The 26,085-nt window shown below is 46.8% G+C and overlaps 3 protein-coding genes and 4 pseudogenes across 3 annotated transcripts; 3 read left to right on the forward strand and 4 right to left on the reverse strand.

The window, feature by feature from the left end:
- Nucleotides 1–881: 881 nt before the first annotated feature.
- On the reverse strand, nucleotides 882–1,714 carry LOC117194074 (annotated as a pseudogene).
- A 133-nt stretch (nucleotides 1,715–1,847) lies between these two features.
- LOC117194102 (trypsin epsilon-like) lies at nucleotides 1,848–2,674 on the reverse strand. The gene has a single exon (XM_033398743.1). It carries the CDS (start codon nucleotides 2,672–2,674, stop codon nucleotides 1,904–1,906), a length of 771 nt encoding a protein of 256 aa, XP_033254634.1. The 3' UTR covers nucleotides 1,848–1,903.
- Nucleotides 2,675–2,747: 73 nt separating this feature from the next.
- LOC117194072 lies at nucleotides 2,748–3,569 on the forward strand (annotated as a pseudogene).
- A 2,461-nt stretch (nucleotides 3,570–6,030) lies between these two features.
- On the forward strand, nucleotides 6,031–6,862 carry LOC117193757 (trypsin delta). The gene has a single exon (XM_033398487.1). It carries the CDS (start codon nucleotides 6,056–6,058, stop codon nucleotides 6,824–6,826), a length of 771 nt encoding a protein of 256 aa, XP_033254378.1. The 5' UTR covers nucleotides 6,031–6,055; the 3' UTR covers nucleotides 6,827–6,862.
- LOC108160776 (coiled-coil domain-containing protein 103) lies at nucleotides 6,860–7,299 on the reverse strand. The gene is made up of 2 exons (XM_017294978.2): nucleotides 7,057–7,299; nucleotides 6,860–6,997 (listed from the first exon to the last, which is right to left on the reverse strand). Exons 1-2 carry the CDS (start codon nucleotides 7,200–7,202, stop codon nucleotides 6,898–6,900), a joined length of 246 nt encoding a protein of 81 aa, XP_017150467.1. The 5' UTR covers nucleotides 7,203–7,299; the 3' UTR covers nucleotides 6,860–6,897.
- A 193-nt stretch (nucleotides 7,300–7,492) lies between these two features.
- On the forward strand, nucleotides 7,493–8,170 carry LOC117193758 (annotated as a pseudogene).
- A 441-nt stretch (nucleotides 8,171–8,611) lies between these two features.
- On the reverse strand, nucleotides 8,612–9,118 carry LOC117193966 (annotated as a pseudogene).
- Nucleotides 9,119–26,085: the final 16,967 nt, after the last annotated feature.

The following is a 26,085-nucleotide window of genomic DNA, read 5'->3' on the forward strand; positions in this document are numbered from 1 at the left end:
AATATTATCTGCCAAGAGTTCCCAGAATAAATGGTGAAATGTATTAAATTATTTATCGGCTAAAAGGGACTTTCATTATAAAAATATATTTATTTTTATTTTTTGTATTTGATGAACATTTTTTTTGTTTTATCTGCAAAGATAGTCTTCTTGAGAACGATCTTTATATGGCTTGTACAATCTATTATCATTTGAGTAAACTCAATCAAAAAATAATGAAAATAAAACAAAATACAGAAAAATTATATTTTTTACTGTCTAAATCAATCAAAACTTATCTGTTCTGTTATGTTGCGGTCAATTAATCTTGATGTACGAATGACGTAGCCGTCCAGACAGTCAAGATGGAGTGGAAACCTAGCCACGCGATGCACTCAAGGATTGATTAGATACACCACTTGAGTGCCGACAGGCAAATGTTTACCCCATTCTCGAGAAAACTTAAAACCAAGGATATCAATTAGAACCAAGTAAAAAGCCACATTCCGACTAGAAGATACCCTCTACACAGATATACCTAGTTGTCTCCCACCAATACTCACTATTCTTAATCTTTTTTCTGTCTATTGAAATCGCTTTGAAAATATAAATCAGAATATGCATCTTCCATGCTACATGCCTTATGAATGCAACGTATTTATACACGAATACAATATACCCTTGCACAATACGAATACCGCGAACCATAATGACCGACGTAATTCGGGTGAATTCCCTCGAAACCCTCAAAAGATACTCGTAACGTGTGAAGTGATAGGAATCTGTAAGCAAGAACCAACTTCCGCCTAAGCACGCCTTATCCTTATTTCTTCGATAATCATTTAAGAGGAGTATAACGTTTGGTTTCCTTAAATCCCAAAAAGAGGGAGAGTTTCGAAATAGTGTTTGCAAAACTTTATTGAATTTACTGAAGGGATAATTTATTCAGTTAGATCGAGTTGGCAGCACTGACAACCCAGGTGCGGAGGACAGCAACATCGGCGTAGACACCGGGGTAGTTGGCGTAGGCGCAGCCATGGTTCCAGGACACAACACCGACCAGATTTCCGCCGGAGACCAATGGGCCGCCGGAATCGCCTTGGCAGGCATCCTTGCCGCTGGCATAAGCGCAGATCATTGTGCTCTTGATTTGGCTACCATAACCGTAGGTGGAGGAAGCGCACTGCGACTGGCTGACGATGTTCACGTTCACATACTGCAGGGTGGTGGGGATGGAGCTGGAGCCCGAGGACTGGGTGCCCTAGCCGGAGACGGCGGCAGAGGCTCCATTGGCTGGGTTGTAGGTAGCGAGGGCAATGGCCTTGATGTTAAAGCTGAGGCCCAGGGAAGAGCTCAGCCTGATGACAGCGATGTCGTTGACCATGGTGTTGGCGTTGTAGCCCTCATGGTTCTTGAAGGACGCAACCTTGACGACGGTGCCGCCGGAGTTCCAGTAGGTGGAACCGGCACGGACCTGGAGGGTCGAGGCGGACACGGACTGCAGGCAGTGAGCAGCGGTTACAATGATTTTGGCGGAGTAGACCGAGCCACCGCAGGAGTGGGAGCCACTGCGCTGCAGGGAGATCTGCCAGGGGAAGCTGCTGATGGTGGTGGCGGAGCCTCCAACAATGCGGCCATCCAGCTGGGGCAGGAGACCCTCTGGGATGGTGCCGCCCAGGGCGCAGGCGACAGCCGACAACAAGATCACGAACTTCAGCATGTTGAGCGTTGCTAGCGAATGGTTGGTTACAAAACGCACACCGGCCCTTTTATAGACCCCCACTGACATGGCGTTATCTGGTGAGTGGACTCCATGAATAGAATTACAGCCACGACGCAAAATGACGGAATGAAGAGATACCAAATCAATTTTGATTGCGGTTTATTGAAGTGTTTTCTGTCAAGGGACTACACAGTGAGAGCCTTAGACTTCGTCGGCGGTCTTCTCGATCCACTCGTGGAAGTGGGCGACGTCAGCATAGACACCGGGATACCTCACATCGCCGCAGCCATAGCCCCAGGAGACAACGCCGACGAGACGGCTGCCGGAGACCAGGGGACCGCCAGAATCGCCCTGGCAGGCATCCTTGTGCTCGGCGTAGGCGCAGATCATGGTGTCCTTGATCTTGCTGCCATAGCTGAACTCGTCGGAGGCGCACTTCTCGCGATCAACGATCTTGAGGTCGACGGCCAACAGATGGTCGGGAATGACGCTGCCGCCGGACTCGGTGGTGCCCCAGCCGGAGACAACAGCCTTGGCTCCTTCGCGTGGGTTGGAGCTGGCAATGCGGATTTCCCTAATGCTCGAGCGGAAGCTCAGCTCGGACTCGATGCGGATGATGGCAATGTCGTTGACCATGGTGCTGGCGTCGTATCCCTCGTGGTTCCTGAAAGCACGCACCGAGTGCACGCTACCGCCGGAGCGCCAGTAGGTGCTGCCCACGCGAACCTTCAGATCCTTGGCCTCAATCGACTGTAGGCAGTGAGCAGCAGTGATGACGATGTCGTGGGAGTAGATGGAGCCACCGCAGAAGTGGGATCCGCTGCGCTGCAGGGACACCTGGTAAGGGTGAGCCTCGATGCTGGTCTCGTAGCCACCGACAATGCGGCCATCCAGCTGGGGCAGGAGACCCTCGGGGATGGTGCCGCCCAATGCGCAGGCGACAGCAGACAACAAGATCACGAACTTCAACATATTCAACAAACCAGCGAAAAGAAAGGAATAGGCTGCAAAACACCTATAAAAGCGAAACCCAGTTCTACAGACAATGTATTCATTTCGCAATATGTTGAAGTTCGTGATCTTGTTGTCTGCTGTCGCCTGCGCCCTGGGAGGCACCATCCCAGAGGGTCTCCTGCCCCAGCTGGATGGCCGCATTGTTGGAGGCTCCGCCACCACCATCAGCAGCTTCCCCTGGCAGATCTCCCTGCAGCGCAGTGGCTCCCACTCCTGCGGTGGCTCGGTCTACTCCGCCAGCATCGTTGTGACCGCTGCTCACTGCCTGCAGTCCGTGTCCGCCTCGACCCTCCAGGTCCGTGCCGGTTCCAATTACTGGAGCTCCGGCGGCACCGCCGTCAAGGTTGCGTCCTTCAAGAACCACGAGGGCTACAACGCCAACACCATGGTCAACGACATCGCTGTCATCAGGCTGAGCTCTTTCCTGGGCTTCAGCTCCACCATCAAGGCTATCGGTCTGGCCAGCTCTGCTCCCAGTAACGGTGCTGCTGCTTCCGTCTCCGGCTGGGGCACCCAGTCCTCCGGCTCCAGCTCCATCCCACCACCCTGCAGTACGTGAACGTGAACATCGTCGGCCAGTCGCAGTGCGCCTCCTCCAGCTACAGCTATGGTAGCCAGATCAAGTCCTCCATGATCTGCGCTGCTTCCAGCGGCAAGGATGCCTGCCAGGGTGATTCCGGAGGCCCATTGGTCTCCGGCGGTGTCCTCGTTGGTGTTGTGTCCTGGGGCTATGGCTGCGCCTTGTCCAACTACCCCGGAGTGTACGCCGATGTTGCTGCCCTCCGCTCGTGGGTGGTCAACGCCGCCAACTCGGTCTAAGAACTATTGCGAAATTAAACAATATCTGAACACACTTAATATCTTTTTATACCCGATACTCAAAATGAGTATTGGGGTATATTCGATTTGTGGTAAAAGTGGATGTGTGTAACGTCCAGAAGGAATCGTTTCCGACCCCATAAAGTATATATATTCTTGATCAGCATCAATAGCCGAGTCGATTGAGCCCTGTCTGTCTGTCCGTCTGTCCGTCCGTCCGTCCGTCCGTCCGTCCGTCCCCTTCAGCGCCTAGTGCTCAAAGACTATAAGAGCTAGAGCAACGATGTTTTGGATCCAGACTTCTGTGATATGTCACTGCTTCAAAAATATTTCAAAACTTCGCCCCGCCCACTTCCGCCCCCACAAATGACGAAAATCTGTGGCATCCACATTTTTAAAGATACGATAAAACCAAAAACGCAGAATCGTAGAGGATGACTATATGTTCTAGAGTGTAAAATCTCAACCAGATCGTATAATTATTATAGCCAGAATCAAGAAAACAATTTCATTCTTTCTCGCTCTGTCTCTCTCTAACACACAGGTTTCATGGTCGGTTTTGCAAATTGCAAAATATGAGTTCAAGGATCTCAGAACCTATAAGATCCAGAGCAACCAAATTTGGTATCCACACTCCTGTGATATCGGACCTTGACCGTTTCGTGTCCACATTTCGCCCCACCCCCTTCCGCCCACACAAAGAACGAAAATCTGTTGCATCCACAATATTGCACATTCGAGAAAACTAAAAACGCAGAATCGTAGATAATGACCATATCTATCAGATTGCTGAATCTGGATCAGATCAGATAATTTTTATAGCCAAAAGGAACAAATCAATTTGCACTGGCTACGCAGCCCCCGACGTCACGCTCAGATTGATTTTCTGTCTCTCTCGCACGAACTCTTTGTCGTGTCGTTTAATATTAGCGGCGTCTGCCGGAGGAGAGCCATACTGACTAAGTATCGGGTATTACTGTAGAGTTGCGGTGTCCGCAGCAACTCACAACGTTCCCCCTCGTTTTTATTATATACATCATACATCATTCTGGGAATGGTTTGGTTAAACCTTTTCTTAAGGGATATGGATGATACTCCTTTCGAATTTGGAATGGAAGTTCTCTAAATAAGTATTATCTATTCTTCGCTGGGAGTAAGAATACCTTTTAAGAATTTGCCCTTCAATGTTGCCGTAATGTTGCTACAGCTTTGAAGATTGGAAAGCAATGATAACTTAAGTGATATATGATGTGCCATGTAAAGAGCTGTGTCATGGAACTTTGGGGATCAATCACTTCCATATCAGCTGCAAAAAGAAATGGTATATAATCATTTTCCGTTCAGCGCCATTCACAAGTAGAGTTCTTCTTTAAGCTTATTTAATCAGTCATATATAACAATCAGTGATGGTTTGTTGTTTTATATGAAAAAGAACTGATTGCTGCAAGATCCCTCACAAGTTGTCATTCGGTTCGGCTTTGTATTCATCTAAATGTGGAATATCTTGCGAAACTCTGATTCGAAAGGCTGATATTTTTCTTCCAAAGATAGTGATTGAAATGGGCTTTTCCCAAATGCCGAAACTCTGATTCCAGAGCAAGCATAGTCCTTTGAGAGATAGTGATTGAAATGGGATTTTCCGAAACACTGATACGGAAACTAAGTTTGTGGAGTGGCTGTCAGCATTGACATAATGCTAGCGCACCTTTCGATTTTGATAGCTCCATTTAGAGGTTTTTTTATAAAGCATATTTATTTACTGAGGCAGATTTCTTATCAATGACCTTTGGAGCAACTGTTGTTTCGGAATTTTTGGTATACTCTTCGGTGTTCATTAGGAAATATGCTATAGATATGTATAGTTAGTTATTAAACTATATATTTTCTATAATATGTAAAAATAAGTCCTTAGTTAATTATTTATTTGATTTAAGGACTAGTTTTCACATTTTTGAGTTATGCCGACACTGTCAATAAGAATATGGTCAATACCGGGTATTATTTAAATATAAATTAAATTTAAGTAGATCGCTAGGTAAATATATCACTGCACATAAGTCAAATATTTCAATATATCATAAGATTACATATGTATAGGTATATAAACTAAGTACCGGGTAAAATAGTGTCGCGGCCCGTGTGCCACGATTCACAAAGTCACGACTTCTTTTGTTGTGTTTTTCGAGATGCAGGCGTCCGTACGATCGTACTATTATCACAAGGTGGGAATATATAGTATGAGAACGGCACACCACGCCTGAAACAGGGAACACCATCAAACCATACAGCTTTATATATGTATGCATATTCATATATACATACATCTATAGACTAAGGTCTATTATCAGAGATAGCACCCAGATACATATGGGTAAGTCATTGGCCATTTTGCTGGTCCTAATTTAGTCCCTCGTACACGTGATAAAATTAATTGGAAACTCTGATTAATTTTCTTTGAGGTGATAGTAAGCACCTATAAAAGAGGCCAACAGTTCTCAAACAACTCATTGTATTCGCAATATGTTGAAGTTCGTGATCTTGTTGTCTGCTGTCGCCTGCGCCCTGGGAGGCACCATCCCAGAGGGTCTCCTGCCCCAGCTGGATGGCCGCATTGTTGGAGGCACCGCCACCACCATCAGCAGCTTCCCCTGGCAGATCTCCTTGCAGCGCAGTGGCTCCCACTCCTGCGGTGGCTCGGTCTACTCCGCCAGCATCGTTGTGACCGCTGCTCACTGCCTGCAGTCCGTGTCCGCCTCGACCCTCCAGGTCCGTGCCGGTTCCACTTACTGGAGCTCCGGCGGCACCGTCGTCAAGGTTGCGTCCTTCAAGAACCATGAGGGCTACAACGCCAACACCATGGTCAACGACATCGCTGTCATCAGGCTGAGCTCTGCCCTGAGCCTCAGCTCCACCATCAAGGCTATCGGTCTGGCCAGCTCCGCTCCCGCTAACGGTGCTGCTGCTTCCGTCTCCGGATGGGGTACCCTGTCATACGGCTCCAGCTCCATCCCCACCACCCTGCAGTATGTGAACGTGAACATCGTCAGCCAGTCGCAGTGCGCTTCCTCCACCTACGGTTATGGCAGTGAGATCAAGTCCACCATGATCTGCGCTTATTCCAGCGGCAAGGATGCCTGCCAGGGTGATTCCGGCGGCCCATTGGTTTCCGGCGGTGTCCTCGTAGGTGTTGTGTCCTGGGGCTATGGCTGCGCCTACGCCAACTACCCCGGTGTCTACGCCGATGTTGCTGCTCTCCGCTCCTGGGTGGTCAGCGCCGCCAGCTCGGTCTAAGAACTATTGCGAAATTAAATAACATGTTGAAGATTACTCTGTGCAAATGTATTTATTAAGGATCATAGGTTTCATTCACGTGTGGCAGAGTTCCACAGGCGACTCTTCGTCTGTGCATTGTCCTTGTCCGCCTTGGTGACGGGACGCAGATGAGCTGCATCTACAATGTCCCTGCAAGTATTGGGGTTGAATAAGTAGCATTCAAGTGGAGAAGGCAGAGGCAAACTTACTTGAACTCCTCGTAGCTCTGTGTGCTATGGACAGCCCGAAGCTTGGCGTCGTTCCGCAGCTGGTAGAGTTCACTCTCGCGAATTCCCTGTAGACAGCTCTCCCGCAACCGTCGCAGATCCTCCTGCGTTATTTTCAAGTCGTCCATGCTGCTCCAGTTGTTTTCAAATATGGCAAAATCAATCGAGTAGTTGCCTCATATGTTTTCCGATTGTTGCCTGGGTAACAAACAGCCAACTCAGGTGGAGTGAGGGCTAAAATTGGTTGGGTATTTCATGTAGAGTGTAGTATGTACATTACCCATCGAATTACGGAGCCAAAGAAACTCAGGAATCTCTCTATTGCGGTCGCCGATAAGCCGCTAATAGCCGGCGATTTATTTTACAACCCTTCGAAGAGCTCCGATATGATCGGGATCCATGCATCACTAGAGCAGTTTGTACTTGGCTTTCGACGTGTTCGCAGACATGACCGCCACTGGGATAGTTTTGCTTCTCGTCCTCCTCATTCTTGGAGTAACCACAGCCAACGATACCAAGGGACGCATTGTGGGCGGAGCCGAGCAGGCCATTCACAATGCGCCCTGGCAGGTGTCCATACAGATCAGTGCACGTCACGAATGCGGCGGCGTCATCTACAGCAAGGATATTATTATCACGGCGGGGCACTGCTTGGACGGGAAATCCGTTACTCTGATGAAGGTGCGCGTGGGTGCCGAACACCACAACTACGGCGGAACTTTGGTACCTGTAGCGGCCTACAAGGTACACGAGAAGTTCGACTTGAAATATCTCCATTAAGATATTGCCGTGATGCGTCTGTCCGCACCTCTCAGCTTCGGACAAGTCCCTCAGGCGGAACAAATACCACCGTTAGCGGCTGGGGCTACACAGTGCAGGACGGTAGCTACGCCGGAAGCCTCCAGACGGTCCAGCTGCAGATCATCGAGCGAGGGATGACTGCACGGGAGACTCTGGTGGTCCTCTGGTAGCGAACCATTTGCTGGTGGGCATCGTCTCCTGGGGATACAAGTGTGCGCTCGATAACTACCCGGGTGTGTATGCAGATGTGGCCGTTCTAAGACCTTAGATAGTTAACGCAGCAAATCCAATTTAAATAGTTATGGAAGAAAAATAAAGCACACTTCTTCACATTTTACAAAAGTTTTCGACTTGACTCAGCTCCACCTCTTCTGTAAGTCGCCCCACAGGTGGAATCGAACCACTTCGACGCTAATCGACTACGGATTTGAAGTACGCACCCCGGACCACCGAAGCTCAGTGAGGCAACATTCCAGCCCGAGCTGCCGCTTTTATATGTCGATTGTCCCGAAAAAGCACTTGGGAATTACAAGGGCATTGGTCACTTTTCCTACATCTTCCAATCTACCCAGATTTGCATTATCTATTTAGATATCTAGATAAGGCTAGCAGCACAAGTGATTCAGAAGATCAGAAGAGAATGATCCTACGAGTAAATGCAGATCGATGATAAAACAAAATACTTAAAAAAGCTTATCCGAATATAGAGTTGTTTTACAAGCCGCCATTATCCGAATATTTACAAAAGGAAAAACTTTATTTAAAGCATAAAATTAGCAAAACATTGAAATTCATTTGGAATGCAGTAGCAAAAATATAAGGATTGTGTTAACTAAAATCACTTACAAAGTGGATTTCAATACCATTTGGATTTGAAGAATTTCAACGAAAGATCAAAGTAATTAGTTAGTAGGATAGGGAAGACCTCACTTGCGGGGCTGTTGGATGTGATTCTGAGTCTTCTGCTGAACAGACATTGGGGCTTAGGCAAGTGTGCCACCTGGGCAGAAGCGGGCGTAAAGTCCGTGTGTCCCTTCACAGGAGCACCGCTCACCACAGCCGAGTTCACGCTAACGGGTTGCTGTAATAACAATGTGCAATGAATTTAATAATATATACAGTTTCCCCATATAGTGGTCGCGCTTACTGTCAGACCAGTGCAATCCTCGGCATCCTTGGGGGCACGCTCCGATGCAGTGGGCTTGTGCTGGACAATACGCATGCCGCCTGCCTTCACTGAAAGTCAAAAGGAACATTATAGAAGAATCGAAATGCACGTGAAATGTGATAAAAAAAATGTGATTTTGGACAGCACCGTCGCAATAACTAAAGCTCCACAAGAGTGTGCGTGAGTACTGCTTGCTGAGTGCATGTGTGGGAGCGTGTTGCTTCGTTTTCTTATTGCTTATCATCATCGGCCGAAACAGGCTAAGATACTGATAAGGCAATAGATATTGGTGGCTATTGTTTGTAGGAGGCTTGTAGATGAGCTAAGGGCGAAAACTAAATGGACCGCCAACGGCGTTGTATGGGCAGCCATAGTCTCGCTGCTACAGGGGGTTTTTGAGTCAGGGGCTCTAAAACGGTGCTCTGAAAGGTTGGCTCCCTCTGGGGGCGAGTTAGCGCTGATGGCAGTTGAAGAGAAAGAGGAGAAAACGATGACATTCGAACGTCATCCAGCGGATCCGACCGGTCTCATAGTGGATGGGAGCGTGTCCATCTTCCTTTTGGAATTTGGATGTCGAGCGACCAACATCGCCCCGAATAAGCTCAGCAAAAATCATTAAGGAAAAAGTTCCAAAGTCAAGAAAAGAATATTGTCAAAGCGCGAGAAAGTTCAGCAACCGGCGAAATAAGAACGGAGAAAAAGGAGGAAAATCGCGCAAATCCTACCTAAACGTGCCGTATGCCAAATTAAGTTAACAAGGCCCAATTAAGATCCGCAGTTTACATAGTGAAGGAAAGTGTTAGTGCGTTGTTGGAGTTCAATACTCAGAGCTGCAAGGACAATGCCCCAAAAAAATAAAGAGGGCGAGCGGAGCCAAAGGTGATGCGCGCATAGGCAGAGAGTGAAAGCGGGGGAGAGAGAGAACACGCAAGCAGCAATGGCAGAGCCCATTAGGAGAGGGTGTAACGGTTGCGGTTGGACAATACCGATTCAAAATAGGTTATCGCTATGGTGCTCGGATATCGCATGCAATAACCTTGGGCCAATTATCGCTGCAGGGCATAGTATAGTTGGGGTGGGTGCAAGCAAGCTCGAGGTAGGGAACAGCTGAGCTGAGCTGCCGTAAGTGCTGTGCAGCGCATCGCAACGGAGCTTTCGAAGCCGAGCTTTAAGATCGGTAAGCTCTTTTTTAAGCAGTGCAAAAGCACCATAACGTTCTCTTTCGAAAATTTGAATCTGTGCAGCCGGTGGCTATCTCCGCGTCGGTAGCAAATATATAACTAAATCGACCACGTGTAAGCCCAAAAGAAAAGAAAAGTAACCCAAATAAGTGACACAAAGACAAACCGAAAAGAAATAAAACGGAACGGGGAAAATCCCACACGGTGGGCGCGCCGCAAAAATCGGGCGAAAATTAATAACCGTGCGCCGAGAAAACTGGCAAGAAACTACCCTGGCGAAAAGTGCATATTTGCCTCGCCTCGCCAGCAAGTGTTGTTCTTGTTGCAAACCCGTGCGTCCCGCAGCTCTGCCAGAAGAACCCAACGCTCGTGTCTCCGTGGAAAAGTCCGAAAAACCGGTATGTTAAAGTGCCCTGTAGGGAAAATTTAGATTTTTTTTCTTAGCCCTCGTGGTTTTGGTTCTGTTTCGCCCATAGGGCCCTGGCCCCGAGCGGTAGCCACCCGGCTCTCCCAAAGGTCTGCCCCACCCACACCAAACTCCCACCCTTGACGGGAGTACTCTTCGGAGTCGACCTTGGTGTGGGGCCGAGATTTTTTTTCCTTTTGGAGTCGTTGAAGCATCCACCTGCCCGGCGACATAACCTCCACCGGCCATAACCCTTGCGCCATATCTAACGTACGCGCAGAGAGGGCATAGAGATCACCACCCCCCCCCCCCCCCCCCCCCCCCCCCCCCCTCTGCGCCGCTAACTCGCTGTCTGAGACGGCCTAGAAGACGCCGCCACGGATCCGGACCGGATCCGGATTTCGTAGCATAGTGTAGTTTTAATTGTAATTTTTTTTGGTTCCTTCTGAGCACTTATATGACTATGTAACTTTCCTTAACTCTGCGTCACAGTCCTACCTCGATAGGCGGGAATGTGAAAGTTCCCAAAACTGAATTTATTTTTGCGGGTTGGAGACCGAAAAACTTAATCATAAAGTAACAGACTACAAAAAAAAAAAAAAAAAAAAAAAAAAAAAAACCTTTTTCATACCCCCCCTAGTTCAATACTTGTGTTATTTTTGGAAGTGAAACTTGGTTTGCTAGTTTTTGATTGAAGCAACATGTCTATGATGAAGTACAACGAAATATATTGAATTTTATTAGCAATGAACATGGAGTAGACTTATAATTTCCTAGGGACAGGGTGACGTAATGGGGTAGGGTAAGAATTATAGGGATTTCCAGAACCTTCGCACCACTGGAAATCATGGAAGGGTGGGTATAGAATCGTGTGGGTCGACTTCCATCGCAAGACCTCACGGCCGCGAGAGTTTGGAACACGCCGACGAAAGCCCCTAGTACTTTTCGGGTACGCCCTATGATTGTGCCATTTAATGTCCGTTATGCTCGGAATAGGCATAGTGTAGTTTTCGGAGTTCGCTCCCGGTAGAGTCACGGGATTCTAAAAAAATTTAAAGTTTATGTAGTAGGAGTCGAGACGCGGTCAAACGAACCCCCCCAAGTTACCGAATGAGCACGGAACCAAACCAATCCATCCCCTACTCACGGATAGAAATATGTATATCGTGGAAATGTTACATAAATTTTTGGCGCCCAACGTGGGGCACTAGCCAAAGTTATAGTGACAGTAAAAAGTATTGGTAACTTTAGCAACAAAATCAGCTATTGGCTCGTCCCACCTATTGCTCGTTTGTATTCATATGCTTAATGCTGACTTTAGTTTTCTCTAAACGATCTGGTCATTGCTCCGATACAATTTCAGAATATTGCGGATTCTGCTTGGATCCTAATACTGGTTGTTCCTCTGAGTTTTATGGGGAAGTCGTCGAGTCTACGACGAAGGGAAGCTTAAGTGATCATCCGGAATTGAGAAAGTAGTTCCCATGTTGACGCATCCTGTCGGGCTAGTCCAAGTTGTTGTCTGGAATGTGTATATATGCTGCTTGCGTATTCATACCGAACAAGCGAGATTGGTTTAGGTCGCGTCCTCCAAGCTACAGTTGATTCAGCGAATATTAGTTTCAATAGATTGAATTGTGAGGTTGATTCGGATTTGGTATTGTTACTCTTTGCGCATAGCATACGGTTGCATACAATATGCAAATATTGCATATTTGGTTTAGGCCGGATATCAGTACTGATTGTCTCTGTACAGGTGAAGGAAGCACAGAGATGGCGGTCCCAGATTTGGTCTTCACTCATACCCTTACCATTGGCGGGTATTATTCCAGCGGCAGCCGTGGGTGCATATGGTTGTCTGGAACTAGCGCGTATGCTGCTTGCGTATCCTTGCCGAATCATATGGGGACACTTAAACCAGTGCACTGATACTAAGACAATGCAAATTAGAAACCATAGCCCAAACAAAATCAATTCTTTTGTCGCTGTTCCAAAGATTCGCAACTCCTATCCCTATCTTATTATGTCACCCATTAAATGTCCCCCTAGGAAAAATTTGGTAGAATATAGCAAAAAAAAAAAATAATAATAATAAAAAAAAAAATAATAAAAAAATCTTATAAAAAATGCCGCTGCGACATAGTCCTCAGCAAAACAATCCGCTGAGCTCGGAAAACTTTTGCGGCATTTGTTGCTCCGAAATGTCCAGTACTCAGCCGTGTTTTTGTACTCCGTGCAATCACGTTTTCCATAAAGCATGTCTGGAAGAATGGTTCCCTGATCACGATGATTGTCCGAACTGTAGCCGTAGTATGTACGTTATCTCAAGCAAAACTAGTTGTTGGCAATTGTTCTCCAAACAAGCCGCAGCCGGAACCAACAGAATTACCCGGTCCCTCGGGAATTACTACTCGAAGTCTTGCCAAAGCTTTGGAGGTCGTACAGACCCCGGCAAATGGACATTTTCAGCCAGAGACGGGAAAGATATCCGAGGGAAATGGCAAGAATACCCAATTGAGCCAAATTGCAACTGTAGGTTCAGTCCCGGTAGAACGAACCACTAGGCCAACTCGTTCCAAAAGAACTCGAGCACCAGCCAAAAAGCAGGTCCCGAAGTTCCCGCCAGGTCGATCTTCCGGTCCGGAAGTAGTGTGTTTGTCGGGATTGGATGCTAGCCGTAGCTCCAACCAGACTGAAGGTCCGTCAGCTAATGTCGCCACTCACTCTAGCCCTTGGGAAGCACCCAACGCACGGACAGCCCCTCTAAGCCAGGGGTTGGACTTGGATGTCCTCCAACAGATAATTGAGCGCACTGTGGCCAGAGCCATATCCACTTTGCAGATTCAGCCGCCAGCGAGTCCGCAGGAAGGGAATGCGAGGACAAATATCCCAACACCAGTTTCATGTATAAACAGCATGACTAGCCTGCGAACGGCCAAGACGGCCAACATTATGCAAAAGTGGAATGTTCCTTTTGATGGTTCTACCGAAGGTTTAGGGGTAGAAGAATTCATTTACCGAGTCAAAACATTAACCGATGAAACCTTGGATAGCGATTTTCTCGGCCTTTGCAAACATTTGCACATCTTGCTGGTTGGCAAAGCGCGCGATTGGTATTGGAGATACCACAATCAGGTAGATCGCATCGTTTGGACAGAATTTTGTGCAGCTCTTAGACAACAATATAAAGACTATCGTTCTGAGTTTATGAGCAAGGAATTGATTCGAGCTCGAAAGCAACACGTCGGAGAACCCTTCGTCGCTTTTCACGACGCCGTGGCTGGCCTTATAGATAAATTTGGCATTAAAATGGCGGAAGAGGAATTAATAGAAATATTAAAAGCAAATTTGCTTCCCGAAACCCGTCACAAAATCTTATATCAGTCCATTAGCTCAGTTGGTCAATTGAGAAGATTAGTACAGATGCATGAAAATCTAGTGCAGGAGTTACAGAAATCTGACAAGTCTCGGCCACCGGTCGGCCGCCGTTCGATACATAGTCTGGAGGAATCGCGCCCTGAAAGCGATCAAGAAGAGTATGAGGATATCAGCGTAGAGGCCATTCAAAGTTCGACGGCTAAGCGTTCTTGTTGGAATTGTGAGGAGCTTGGACATGTGTGGGAAAATTGTATGGCAGATAGGCGGATATTTTGTTACGGCTGTGAAGCTCCGAATGTCTATAAGCCGCAGTGCCAAACATGCATTCGTAGAGCTTCGGAAAATCGTCAGAAGGGTGCATCCAACAACAGCCGGATGCGCCCAAAAAACCACCATTAATCTTGCCCGTTGACTTAGAGCGAGACAAGAAGAGTTTGGCTTCTTGTTGTGAGAAAAGAAAGGAAACGAATACGATCGTAAAGAGAAGTTGTCGGTTTTTACCCTATCCCGAACGGATTCATAAATATTTAGAGGTTCGAAACAGAATTTTTAATGAAAAACCACATGAAGCCCCAAAACGAATCCAGCGTTTAAGAAAATATTATGATAATGTCAAAAATAACCGTAGACTGTTAGTTTCCGCTATTATTAATAGTCCCAAGGATATGCGCAGTTATGCCGAAGTATCATTTCTGGGTCGAACAGAACAGGGGCTGTTAGACACCGGCGCAAGTATCAGCTGTATAGGTGCTGAAGTAGCTCAGACTGATTTTTCATCCTTTTCTGAATATAAACTAATAAAAGCCACTGCAAAAACTGCAGATGGCCAAAGTCAACAGATACTGGGGGTATTAAATGTCATCATGCGTTATCGAACTATAGAGAACCCCATGAAGTTATATATAATTCCATCCCTGACACAAAATCTAATCCTAGGTCACGATTTTTGGAGATCCTTTGCGCTTGCCCCAGACATCATTGCAGCTGTCGAGATAAGCTCGAAAGACGATGAGGCAGCCGAACCAGATCCCTTACGGTTTTCTTTTAACTAGGCAGCAAAACCAACAACTCGAGGTTGTTGAACAGTTATTTCCCAACGCGACGGAGGGACTAGGGCGTACGGCCATGCTTAAGCATCATATCGATGTAGGTCAGGCCGCCCCCGTAAAACAACGCTTTTACCCGGTTAGCCTAGCGGTGGAAAAGTTGCTTTATGCTGAGGTAGATCGCATGCTCCAACTAGGCGTTATCGAACCGTCATCCAGTGCTTGGAGTTCGCCAATGCGACTGGTTCTCAAGCCCAACAAAGTCCGTCTGTGTCTCGATGCTCGAAGACTGAATGAAGTCACCCGTAAGGATGCCTACCCAATACCAAGTATCGATGGTATTTTTGCCCGGTTGCCCAAGGCAAATATCATAACCAAGCTGGACCTAAAAGATGCATATTGGCAGATCGAACTCTCTGAGGATTCCAAGTCACTAACTGCTTTTACGGTCCCGGGAAGGCCTTTATATCAGTTTAAGGTTATGCCTTTTGGCCTGTGTAACGCTCCATCCACTATGTGTCGTTTGATGGATGAGATCATTCCCCCGGATTCGCGTTACTGCGTCTTTGGATACTTGGACGATCTCTGCATCGTATCAGCAGATTTCTCTTCCCATCTAGCCGTGCTGGTACGACTCGCTGAACAGTTCAGAAAAGCCAACCTGACTCTGAATATTAAGAAGAGTCCGTTCTGTGTCATCAGCGTAAATTATCTTGGATACGTCATCAGTAATGGAGGTATTTGCACTGATCCCTCCAAAGTAGCTTGTATAGTGAACTGGCCACCGCCAAGGAATCTAAAACAGGTTCGCGGCTTTCTTGGGGTCTGTGGCTGGTACCGGAGATTCATCCAGAATTTCTCTGAGCTATCCTGTCCTATCACCGAGCTTCTTTCCAACAAAAAGAAATTTATTTGGACCCCGGAAGCACAAGTCGCAATGGACTCTTTAAAACCCGTGTTGACTTCGGCTCCAGTGCTCGAAAACCCAGACTTCGAACAGAAATTTTTCCTCCACTGTGATGCTAGTGATTTTGGTATAGGAGCCGTGCTCGTGCCATTGGTGGATCTGCAGGAAAAGCCAATAGCGTTTATGTCGAAAAAACTAAGTCGTCGGAGCGCGAGTGCTTGGCCGTAATTCTGGCCATCGAAAAGTTCCGTTGCTATCTGGAACTGCAGGAATTCGAAGTGGTTACTGATCATTCCAGTTTGTTGTGGATAATGCGCCAGCAAAACGTGTCGGGGAGGTTAGCTCGATGGATTTTTAGATTGCAGCAATTTAAATTCTCGATATCGCACCGAAAAGGAAAAGATCACATTGTCCCCGATGCTCTTTCCCGATTACATGAACCTGAAGTATCCGCAGTAGTGATGAGTCCTGTGATAGATCTCGAATCCGATGCCTTTCAGGATGAGAGCTACCAACAGTTAAAAGAACAGTATCAGAAAAATTCCTCTCAACTGCCAGATCTGAAGATTATCGACCAATTTCTGTACATTCGAACCGAACACGCAGATGGAAAGGCGGAGCAAGACAGTCGAACTTGGAAGTTATGGGTTCCCGAGCGATTGAAGACCGACGATCTTAAACAAGCTCATGACAATCCTACTTCAGCGCATGCCGGCATGCAAAAGACCATAGAAAAAGTTCGAAGAAGTCTGTTTTGGCCCGGCTTAGCTAAAGATGTTCGAGAGTATATTCGTAGTTGTGAGGTGTGCAAAGCATGCAAAGCTCCTAATTATACTCTGCGGCCACCCATGGGAAACCACATACCAACTTGTCGACCATTTCAACGATTATACATAGATCTGCTTGGACCTTATCCACGCAGCAAAAATGGACATGTTGGTTTGCTAATTGTTTTAGATCACTTCAGTAAATACCATTGGCTACACCCCCTGAAGAAATTTACTTCCGTAGGAATCCAAGAATTTCTGCTAAAGCATATCTTTCATACATATGGGGTGCCTGAAACTATTGTTAGCGACAATGGAAAACAATTCAAAGCTACAGAATTCAACGCATTCTTGACACAGCTGGGAATGAAAAATATGTACACGGCACTATACTCTCCCCAAAGTAATGCGGCGGAACGAGTAAATCGTTCATTGTTAGCTGCCGTGCGAGCATATCTTCAGCAGGATCAGACATACTGGGATCAGCATCTCTCAAGTATATCTTGTTCGCTGCGATCGTCACTACATCAGTCCTTAGGTTTTTCACCATATCGAGCCCTGTTTGGCTTAGATATGCTCACTCATGGGACGGATTATAAGCTTCTGAAGGATTTAGACTTGCTGGAAGAACCTGTTGTCCCGGTAGCTAGGTCAGACAATTTAGCTCTAATTCGAAAAGATATACAGGGCAATATTAAGAAAGCGTATGAGCGCAACGTTGCTCAATACAATTTACGAGCCAAGCCTGTGTCGTTCCGAGAAGGTCAGGAAGTATTTCACCGGAATTTTTCCTTCTGCAAATTCACGCAAAATGTTAAAGCCAAATTGGCTATTAAAATTTCTGAAATGTCGCGTGCGGAAAAAACTGGGTAATTGTTTCTACCTCCTGGAAAATCTGCAGGGCCGAGAAATAGGAACCTTTCATGCGAAAGACATTCGATCCTGATTCCCGCTAATATTCCGTCTAACGGTGGCATATTATCGGGTGGTGTAACGGTTGCGGTTGGACAATACCGATTCAAAATAGGTTATCGCTATGGTGCTCGGATATCGCATGCAATAACCTTGGGCCAATTATCGCTGCAGGGCATAGTATAGTTGGGGCGGGTGCAAGCAAGCTCGAGGTAGGGAACAGCTGAGCTGAGCTGCCGTAAGTGCTGTGCAGCGCATCGCAACAGAGCTTTCGAAGCCGAGCTTTAAGATCGGTAAGCTCTTATTTAAGCAGTGCAAAAGCACCAGAACGTTCTCTTTCGAAAATTTGAATCTGTGCAGCCGGTGGCTATCTCCGCGTCGGTAGCAAATATATAACTAAATCGACCACGTGTAAGCCCAAAAGAAAAGAAAAGTAACCCAAATAAATGCCTTATGGACAAATCGAAAAGAAATAAAACGGAACGGGGAAAATCCCACACGGTGGGCGCGCCGCAAAAATCGCGCGAAAATTAATAACCGTGCGCCGAGAAAACTGGCAAGAAACTACCCTGGCGAAAAGTGCATATTTGCCTCGCCTGGCAGCTCTGCCAGGAGAACCCAACGCTCGTGTCTCCGTGGAAAAGTCCGAAAAACCGGTATGTTAAAGTGCCCTGTAGGGAAAATTTAGATTTTTTTTCTTAGCCCTCGTGGTTTTGGATCTGTTTCGCCCATAGGGCCCTGGCCCCGAGCGGTAGCCACCCGGCTCTCCCAAGGTTCTGCCCCACCAACACCAAACTCCCACCCTTGACGGGAGTACTCTTCGGAGTCGACCTTGGTGTGGGGCCGAGATTTTTTTTCCTTTTGGAGTCGTTGAAGCATCCACCTGCGCCATATCTAACGTACGCGCAGAGAGGGCATAGAGATCACCCCCCCCCCCCCCCCCCCCCCCCCCCCCCCCCCCCCCTCTGCGCCGCTAACTCGCTGTCTGAGACGGCCTAGAAGACGCCGCCACGGATCCGGACCGGATCCGGATTTCGTAGCATAGTGTAGTTTTAATTGTAATTTTTTTTTGTTCCTTCTGAGCACTTATATGACTATGTAACTTTCCTTAACTCTGCGTCACAGTCCTACCTCGATAGGCGGGAATGTGAAAGTTCCCAAAACGGAATTTATTTTTGCGGGTTGGAGACCAAAAAACTTAATCATAAAGTAACAGACTACAAAAAAAAAAAAAAAAAAAAAAAAAAAAAAACCTTTTTCATACCCCCCCTAGTTCAATACTTGTGTTATTTTTGGAAGTGAAACTTGGTTTGCTAGTTTTTGATTGAAGCAACATGTCTATGATGAAGTACAACGAAATATATTGAATTTTATTAGCAATGAACATGGAGTAGACTTATAATTTCCTAGGGACAGGGTGACGTAATGGGGTAGGGTAAGAATTATAGGGATTTCCAGAACCTTCGCACCACTGGAAATCGTGGAAGGGTGGGTATAGAATCGTGTGGGTCGACTTCCATCGCAAGACCTCACGCCCGCGAGAGTTTGGAACACGCCGACGAAAGCCCCTAGTACTTTTCGGGTACGCCCTATGATTGTGCCATTTAATGTCCGCTATGCTCGGAATAGGCATAGTGTTGCTTTCGGAGTTCGCTCCCGGTAGAGTCACGGGATTCTAAAAAAATTTAAAGTTTATGTAGTAGGAGTCGAGGTCCGGCATGGAGGTTTCTTTCATGATAATATCTTATTAGCGCATTGGTAATGGAATGTCCCTTTGGCAGAATGAGCGGGTGCTGAGCGTCAAATCCTAGCGATGAGTTGCCAAGACGACCTCCAACTCTAAGTAGTCCAGAATGATCGATGAACGGGTTGAGCGAACTAATAGAACTGGATTTCATGACTTGACCATTGCGCCGAATCTCCTTAATGTCCTTCCACAAATTTGCCAGCTGAATGTGTCGAATTAGAAGATGCGTTCCTTGCCGAATATCAGAAACGGTGAGTCCTGGATGCCTAAGACGATGTATAAATTTATGCATGTAGGCGAATGTGCGCTGCATGCGAAAGAATGAATTCGCAAATTTGCATCCGGACGTGAGATCGGCATGTGGAGACGTGATTAGCAATCCTCTCTTGCGAAGCTCCAAAGTTGCTATGTTGTTAGATGGAGATACAGGCCACTTATCCTTGGAGCCTAGCAAAAAGGATGGGCCGTGAAACCATAGCTCTGACTGGATAAGATGGTTGGGAAGCGAGCCTCTCGAGAGAATATCAGCAGGATTTAAAGATGTGGGAACATAGCGCCATTCCATGGCTGCCGTCAACTCCTGAAATGATGCCACTCGATTTGCCACGAAAACTTGAAATTTAGCTGGCTTGTCCCTAATCCAAGATAATGCTGTTGACGAATTCGACCAGCAATAGAACCGACCTGTAAAGATTCCCATGTCCTTTACATTCTGCATGATTTTCGCAAGCAAATGGGCTCCACTTAATTCCAGCTTAGGAATCGATATAGTCTTTAGCGGCGCCACTCGCGACTTTGAGCACAAAACGTGGCTCAAAGACTGGGCTTCCCTGGACACGACATACACGCAAGCGCCATATGCTTCTAAGCTGGCATCACAGAATCCGTGAACTTCTGTAGCCACACTAGAACGAAGAACCAAGCGAGGAAATGAGATCCGAGAAATGCTTGCCAAACTATTTCTCAAGTCTATCCAAGTTGAATGCAACGCTGAGGGTAGGCTTTCATCCCAATCCAAATTTTCTCTCCAAAGCTGCTGAAGGAAGATTTTGCACCTGACAATGACTGGATTTATCAATCCAAGAGGGTCGTAGAACCGCGCAATCGTAGATAAAACCGACCGCTTTGATGGCTTTGAGCTTGTGTCCAGTGCGGACAAGGCAAAAAGCAGCTGATCCGAAGCAGGGTCCCACGCTAAGCCGAGAGTTTTGGCAATGTCGCTTCCATCCAACTTTAGGAACTTCTCTATGTCATCTTCAGGGGTTCCCTCAAGTACTACCTGGTGACTGGAGCACCATTTCCTAAGTCTAAAATTACCACGGGACAGTAAAGCTGATGTTTGGTGCATCTTGTCCATGACCTGTGCGACCGAATTACCGCCCGAAATAAGGTCATCCACGTAAAACTCCTGCCGCAGAGCAGCTGAGCCAAGAGGGTAGGACTCACCCTCGTCGATGGCCAGCTGGTGCATTGCGCGGACCGCTAAAAATGATGCAGCCCTCGTCCCGTATGTGACGGTGTCTAATGTGTAGACTTGAACCTCGGACTCGATGGAATCTCGCCATAGGATGCACTGATACAAATTGTCGGGTGGAGACACTCGTACGCAGCGGTACATTTTACAAATGTCCCCAGTGAGAGCGACTGGATATGTTCGAAAGCGAATCAATATGTTAAACAATGCAGGCTGAATAACAGGGCCTGTCATCATCACATCATTTAGAGAATATCCAGTTGATGTAGCTGCGGATCCGTCGAAAACGACACGGAGTTTTGTCGTCGTACTGTCCTCCTTTAGGACACAGTGATGAGGCAAGAAATATTTGCAGAGACTACGGGAATCAGGGTTGACTTGGTGCATATGATGCAAATCAATGTACTCCCTCATAAAGGCGGAATACCGCTCCTTGAGTGTAGGATTACGCTCCAGTTTTCGCTCCAGACTGATGAACCGTCGATAAGCCTGAGCATAAGATTCTCCTAAACGATCAGTATTGTTATTTAGCGGCAGACGAACTGCATACTCCCCGGATGGCAACCGTGAAAGGTGGCTTACGAAATGTGCTTCACAATCGTCTTCTTCTTTGGTATTCAAACCAGCCTCCACACAATTCTCGACTTCCCAAAACATACGAAGAGTTTTATCCAACCTTGCTTCCATCTCAGCTATCGAATCTGGACAATTGTGCGTAGCCAAAAGCGCCGAGCTTGATACCTTCTGTCCACCGCCAGATACGATCCACCCAAGCCGGGTCTTCTGCAGAAGAGGCAGTCCATCGGTGAGTTTGATTTGCCCTACGCAGAGGAGATCATAAAAAACGCTCGCACCAATGAGAAGATCAACCCGTTGAGGATTGAAAAATGCAGGATCAGCGAGCTGAATGTTAGATGGAATACGCCAATCGGATACATTTACTGTCATACTTGGTTGAGAATCGGTAATCGTGGGGGCGATGAGAGCAGTAAGTGTAGTTGTGTAAGCAGAGGTGCTAGAATGCATACAAATGCTTATGGTGGATCCCTCAGTAGAAACGCTGGTATCGCCCAGCCCAGACACAAGTGCAGACGATTGAGTTCTCCTAAGCTGAAGCTGCTTGGCGAACCTGCATGTGACGAGATGCAGCTGCGATCCTGAATCTAAGATGGCACGACAAGGAACTAAAACGCCAGACCGATTCTTTACGAGAACCACGGCTGTAGCCAGAAGCACGTCATCAGAGTGAAGACCTTGGGCAGCAAGAGAGGTAGACGAAGGGAGAGACGAGCTGCTAGCAGAATTTTGAGCAACGGAAAGAGTGTCCGGTTGAACGGCCAGATCGGGAGGAGTAATACCTGGGCAGCCTTGTGTTGTGGGCTGTATACTATCGAAGTGCAACAAACTATGATGCCTACCGCCGCATACTCGACATTTTCCACTATTGCATGCGCGGGTCCGGTGCCCCGGCTTTAGGCAATTGAAACATAGGGAAAGCTTCTTCACTTCTTTGTGGCGCAGCAACGGTGAGAGATTTCCGAATATCTTGCACGAGTATATTCCATGGCCCGCTGAGTGGCAAAAGACGCATACAGACGGGTCGGCGGAAGAGTTGGAAGCTACAAACGTTTTCTTAACCTGCGTATAGGAATGGTTTTTTCCCACCTGATCGCTAGTAGCGTGGGTCGCTGTAGCATATTCCAACCGCTCCATTTTCTGGCAGCGTTGCTGCAAGAATTCGAAGAATTCCTCTGCGGTAGGTATAGCATCCGACGATGTGTGCTCCTCCCATTTGGTTTGCGTCTTCGAATCCAACTTCTGCAGCAGCATGTTGATGACCATGAATCCTGAAATCTCGTCAGCAGTTCCCAATGTCTGCAACGCTCGCATGTGTAAATTGACTGCATCCGAAAACTCCCGAAGCCTTTTAGCAGAAGGCGAGTCTACCCTCTTTAGCCCAAGAATCTTCTTTAGGTGTGCCTGGAAAACAAGTCTTTTGTTATTAAAGCGTTTATTAAGTATATCCAGAGCCGCACGATAATTGGCACTGGAGAGCTCTAACGATCGAACCGAATCCAAAGCCGCATCAGCGAGGCAAGAGCGAAGGTGCTGGAACTTCTCGATGTCACTGAGATCCGCATCCGCTTCAATCACCGATTTGAACATTGCCATAAAATCCGAGAACTCGACGTATCCACCAGAAAATTTAGGCACCTTCAGCTCAGGAAGTCGCTGCTTGTGAGCCATGATGATGGCACTATGTCCGGAATGGCTTGGCAGAGTCGTAGAATGGGCAGCGGCGGGTGACTGGCTTACTTCAACAGCAGCCAGCAACTCAGCTTTCAACGATATGAAAAGAGTATCGAAGATTTCGCGCAGCTCACTCCCAATCTCGTTTTGATCGAGAGCCTCCAACTCATTATGGGCCTTATTAAATTCCTCTCGAATTTCTGCCAACATATCAAGGCGCACCTCGACTTCCGCGGCGGTCAGCTTATCGATTTTATTCCCCGCGAAGGATTCGCCAAGCCTGTGCAATCGATCATATAATGACTGACTTTTACGATTATACAGACTCAGTCTGGAATCAGCCACCACAATATTTCCGCCCGCGCCTGTATTCGGATCGTTGTCCATGTTAACCGTTGTGCAATTTGACACAACAACGGAAAATGAAATACCGCTTAAGCGACGATGTATAGACGCGAGAGCGAGAATGCAAGACACGAAAAATGTGTGTCTATAAATATTCCAGCCGCACTCTCACTGAATTTGCACTTTAAACTGTTTTTCAACGTGCACCCAAATGTATTTGTTGGTAGGGTAGTTAAACTACCCAACAACAAAATATTGTATAAATAATAAGTGTTTTAACGGAACGCGATTAAGCAATGGTTTTATATCACGTCGGGGGGTCACCAATGTTTGAGATGCCAAGCTTTTTTGGCACCTATGTGTTTCAAAAATGAAAAGAGATTTTGGGTTAAACTTTATAATTCGTATTTAATCTTGGTGGCTTAGCGGAAGCCGATTGCTTGCTATTGCCAGATAAACTTTATGCGAGATCGATATGCAACCAATGCGCAGAGGGGTTAGCATAGGACTAAACTATAGACGACGGCGTTAGATCAAAGTGATTGCCGAAGTGGCGGCAGCAGATCAAAGTAGTTGCCGAAGTGGCGGCGGCAGAGAGCCCCTTTAGCGGGAGAGCGCAGCAGCTCTGCAGAACGTCAACGTTTTACAACATAGGCGGCTCTCTCTGCTCATACAATAATAATGTTAAAGTTACGGTTATTCTTCAGCGGCTGGCCCGAACATACGTTTTATAGTGACATCTTGAAGGAGTGTGTGTACCAAATTTGGTTACTCTAGCCTTAATAGTCTCTGAGATTTGTGGATGCCTCAGATTTTCGTCCTTTGCGGGGGCGGAAGGGGGTGTGGCGAAATTTTGACACAAAATGGTCAAGGTCCGATATCTTAGGAGTGTGGATACCAAATTTGGTTGCTCTGGCTTTTATAGGTTCTGAGATCCTTGAACTCATATTTTGCATTTGGCAAAACCGACCATGAAACCTGTGTGTTAGAGAGAGACAGAGCGAGAAAGAATGAAATTGTTTTCTTGATTCTGGCTATAATAATTATACGATCTGGTTCAGATTTTGCACTCTAGAAGATATAGTCATCTTCTACGTTTTTAGTTTTCTCGTATCGTCGAAATTGTGGATGCCACAGATTTTCGCCCTTTGTGGGGGCGGAAGTGGGCGGGGCAAAGTTTTGAGATATTTTTGTAGCAGTGACATATCACAGAAGTCTGGATCCAAAACATCGTTACTCTCGCTCTTATAGTTTTTGAGCACTAGGCGCTGAAGGGGACGGACAGACGGACGGACGGACAGACGGACAGACGGACGGACGGACAGACGGACAGACAGACATGGCTCAATCGACTCGGCTATTGATGCTGATCAAGAATATATATACTTTATGGGGTCGGAAACGATTCCTTCTGGACGTTACACACATCCACTTTACCACACATCTAATATACCCCAATACTCATTTTGAGTATCGGGTATAACGAGGGGGAACTTTGTGAGTTGCTGCGGAGACCGCAGTATGGCTCTCCTCCGGCAGACGCCGCTAATATTAAACGACACGACAAGGAGTGCGTGCGAGAGAGACAGAAAATCAGTCTGAGCGTGACGTCGGGCGCTGCGTAGCCAGTGCAAATTGATTTGTTCCTTTTGGCTATAAAAATGATCTGATCTGATCCAGATTCAGCAGTCTGATATATATGATCATTATCTATGAATCTGCGTTTTTAGTTTTCTCGTATCCTCAATATTGTGGATGCAACAGATTTTCGTCCTTTGTGAGGGCGGAAGGGGGTGGGGCGAAATTTTGAGATATACGTTTTATAGTGAGATCTAACAGGAGTGCGGATACCAAATTTGGTTACTCTACCCTTAATAGTCTCTGAGATTTGTGAATATCCCCAGATTTTCATCCTTTGCGGGGGCGGAATATGATCATTATCTATGATTCTGCGATTTTGGGTTAAACTTTATAATTCGTATTTAATCTTGGTGGCTTAGCGGAAGCCGATTGCTTGCTATTGCCAGATAAACTTTATTCGAGATCGATATGCAACCAATGCGCAGAGGGGTTAGCATAGAACTAAACTATAGACGACGGCGTTAGATCAAAGTGATTGCCGAAGTGGCGGCAGCAGATCAAAGTAGTTGCCGAAGTGGCGGCGGCAGAGAGCCCCTTTAGCGGGAGAGCGCAGCAGCTCTGCAGAACGTCAACGTTTTACAACATAGGCGGCTCTCTCTGCTCATACAATAATAATGTTAAAGTTACGGTTATTCTTCAGCGGCTGGCCCGAACATACGTTTTATAGTGACATCTTTGTGGAGATAATGTTTTTTATCCCCAATCGGCCGACTAATTATTTCGAATTAAATAAAACTCGGCGCAGAAATAAAATTACGATATGTTCTTTAATGCGTGACATCCAAATTGCAAGTGAGGCTTGCCTGCCCTTTACATTGCCGCTCCGATCGCTAAGCGCAGCTTCGCTCGGCCGACGTCGGAAGGCAGACGTAAAGCGGAGATAGCGAAGAGCGAGCTGGCAGAGAGCGTTTAGCAGGGCAAGCAAGCTCAGAGCTTTAACAAACAAATGAGTGACATAGACATAAGTAACAAACAAAATAAGCGGCTG

Source organism: Drosophila miranda (assembly GCF_003369915.1).
Source record: "Drosophila miranda strain MSH22 chromosome Y unlocalized genomic scaffold, D.miranda_PacBio2.1 Contig_Y2_pilon, whole genome shotgun sequence".
Classification (NCBI taxonomy): Eukaryota; Metazoa; Arthropoda; class Insecta; order Diptera; family Drosophilidae; genus Drosophila; species Drosophila miranda.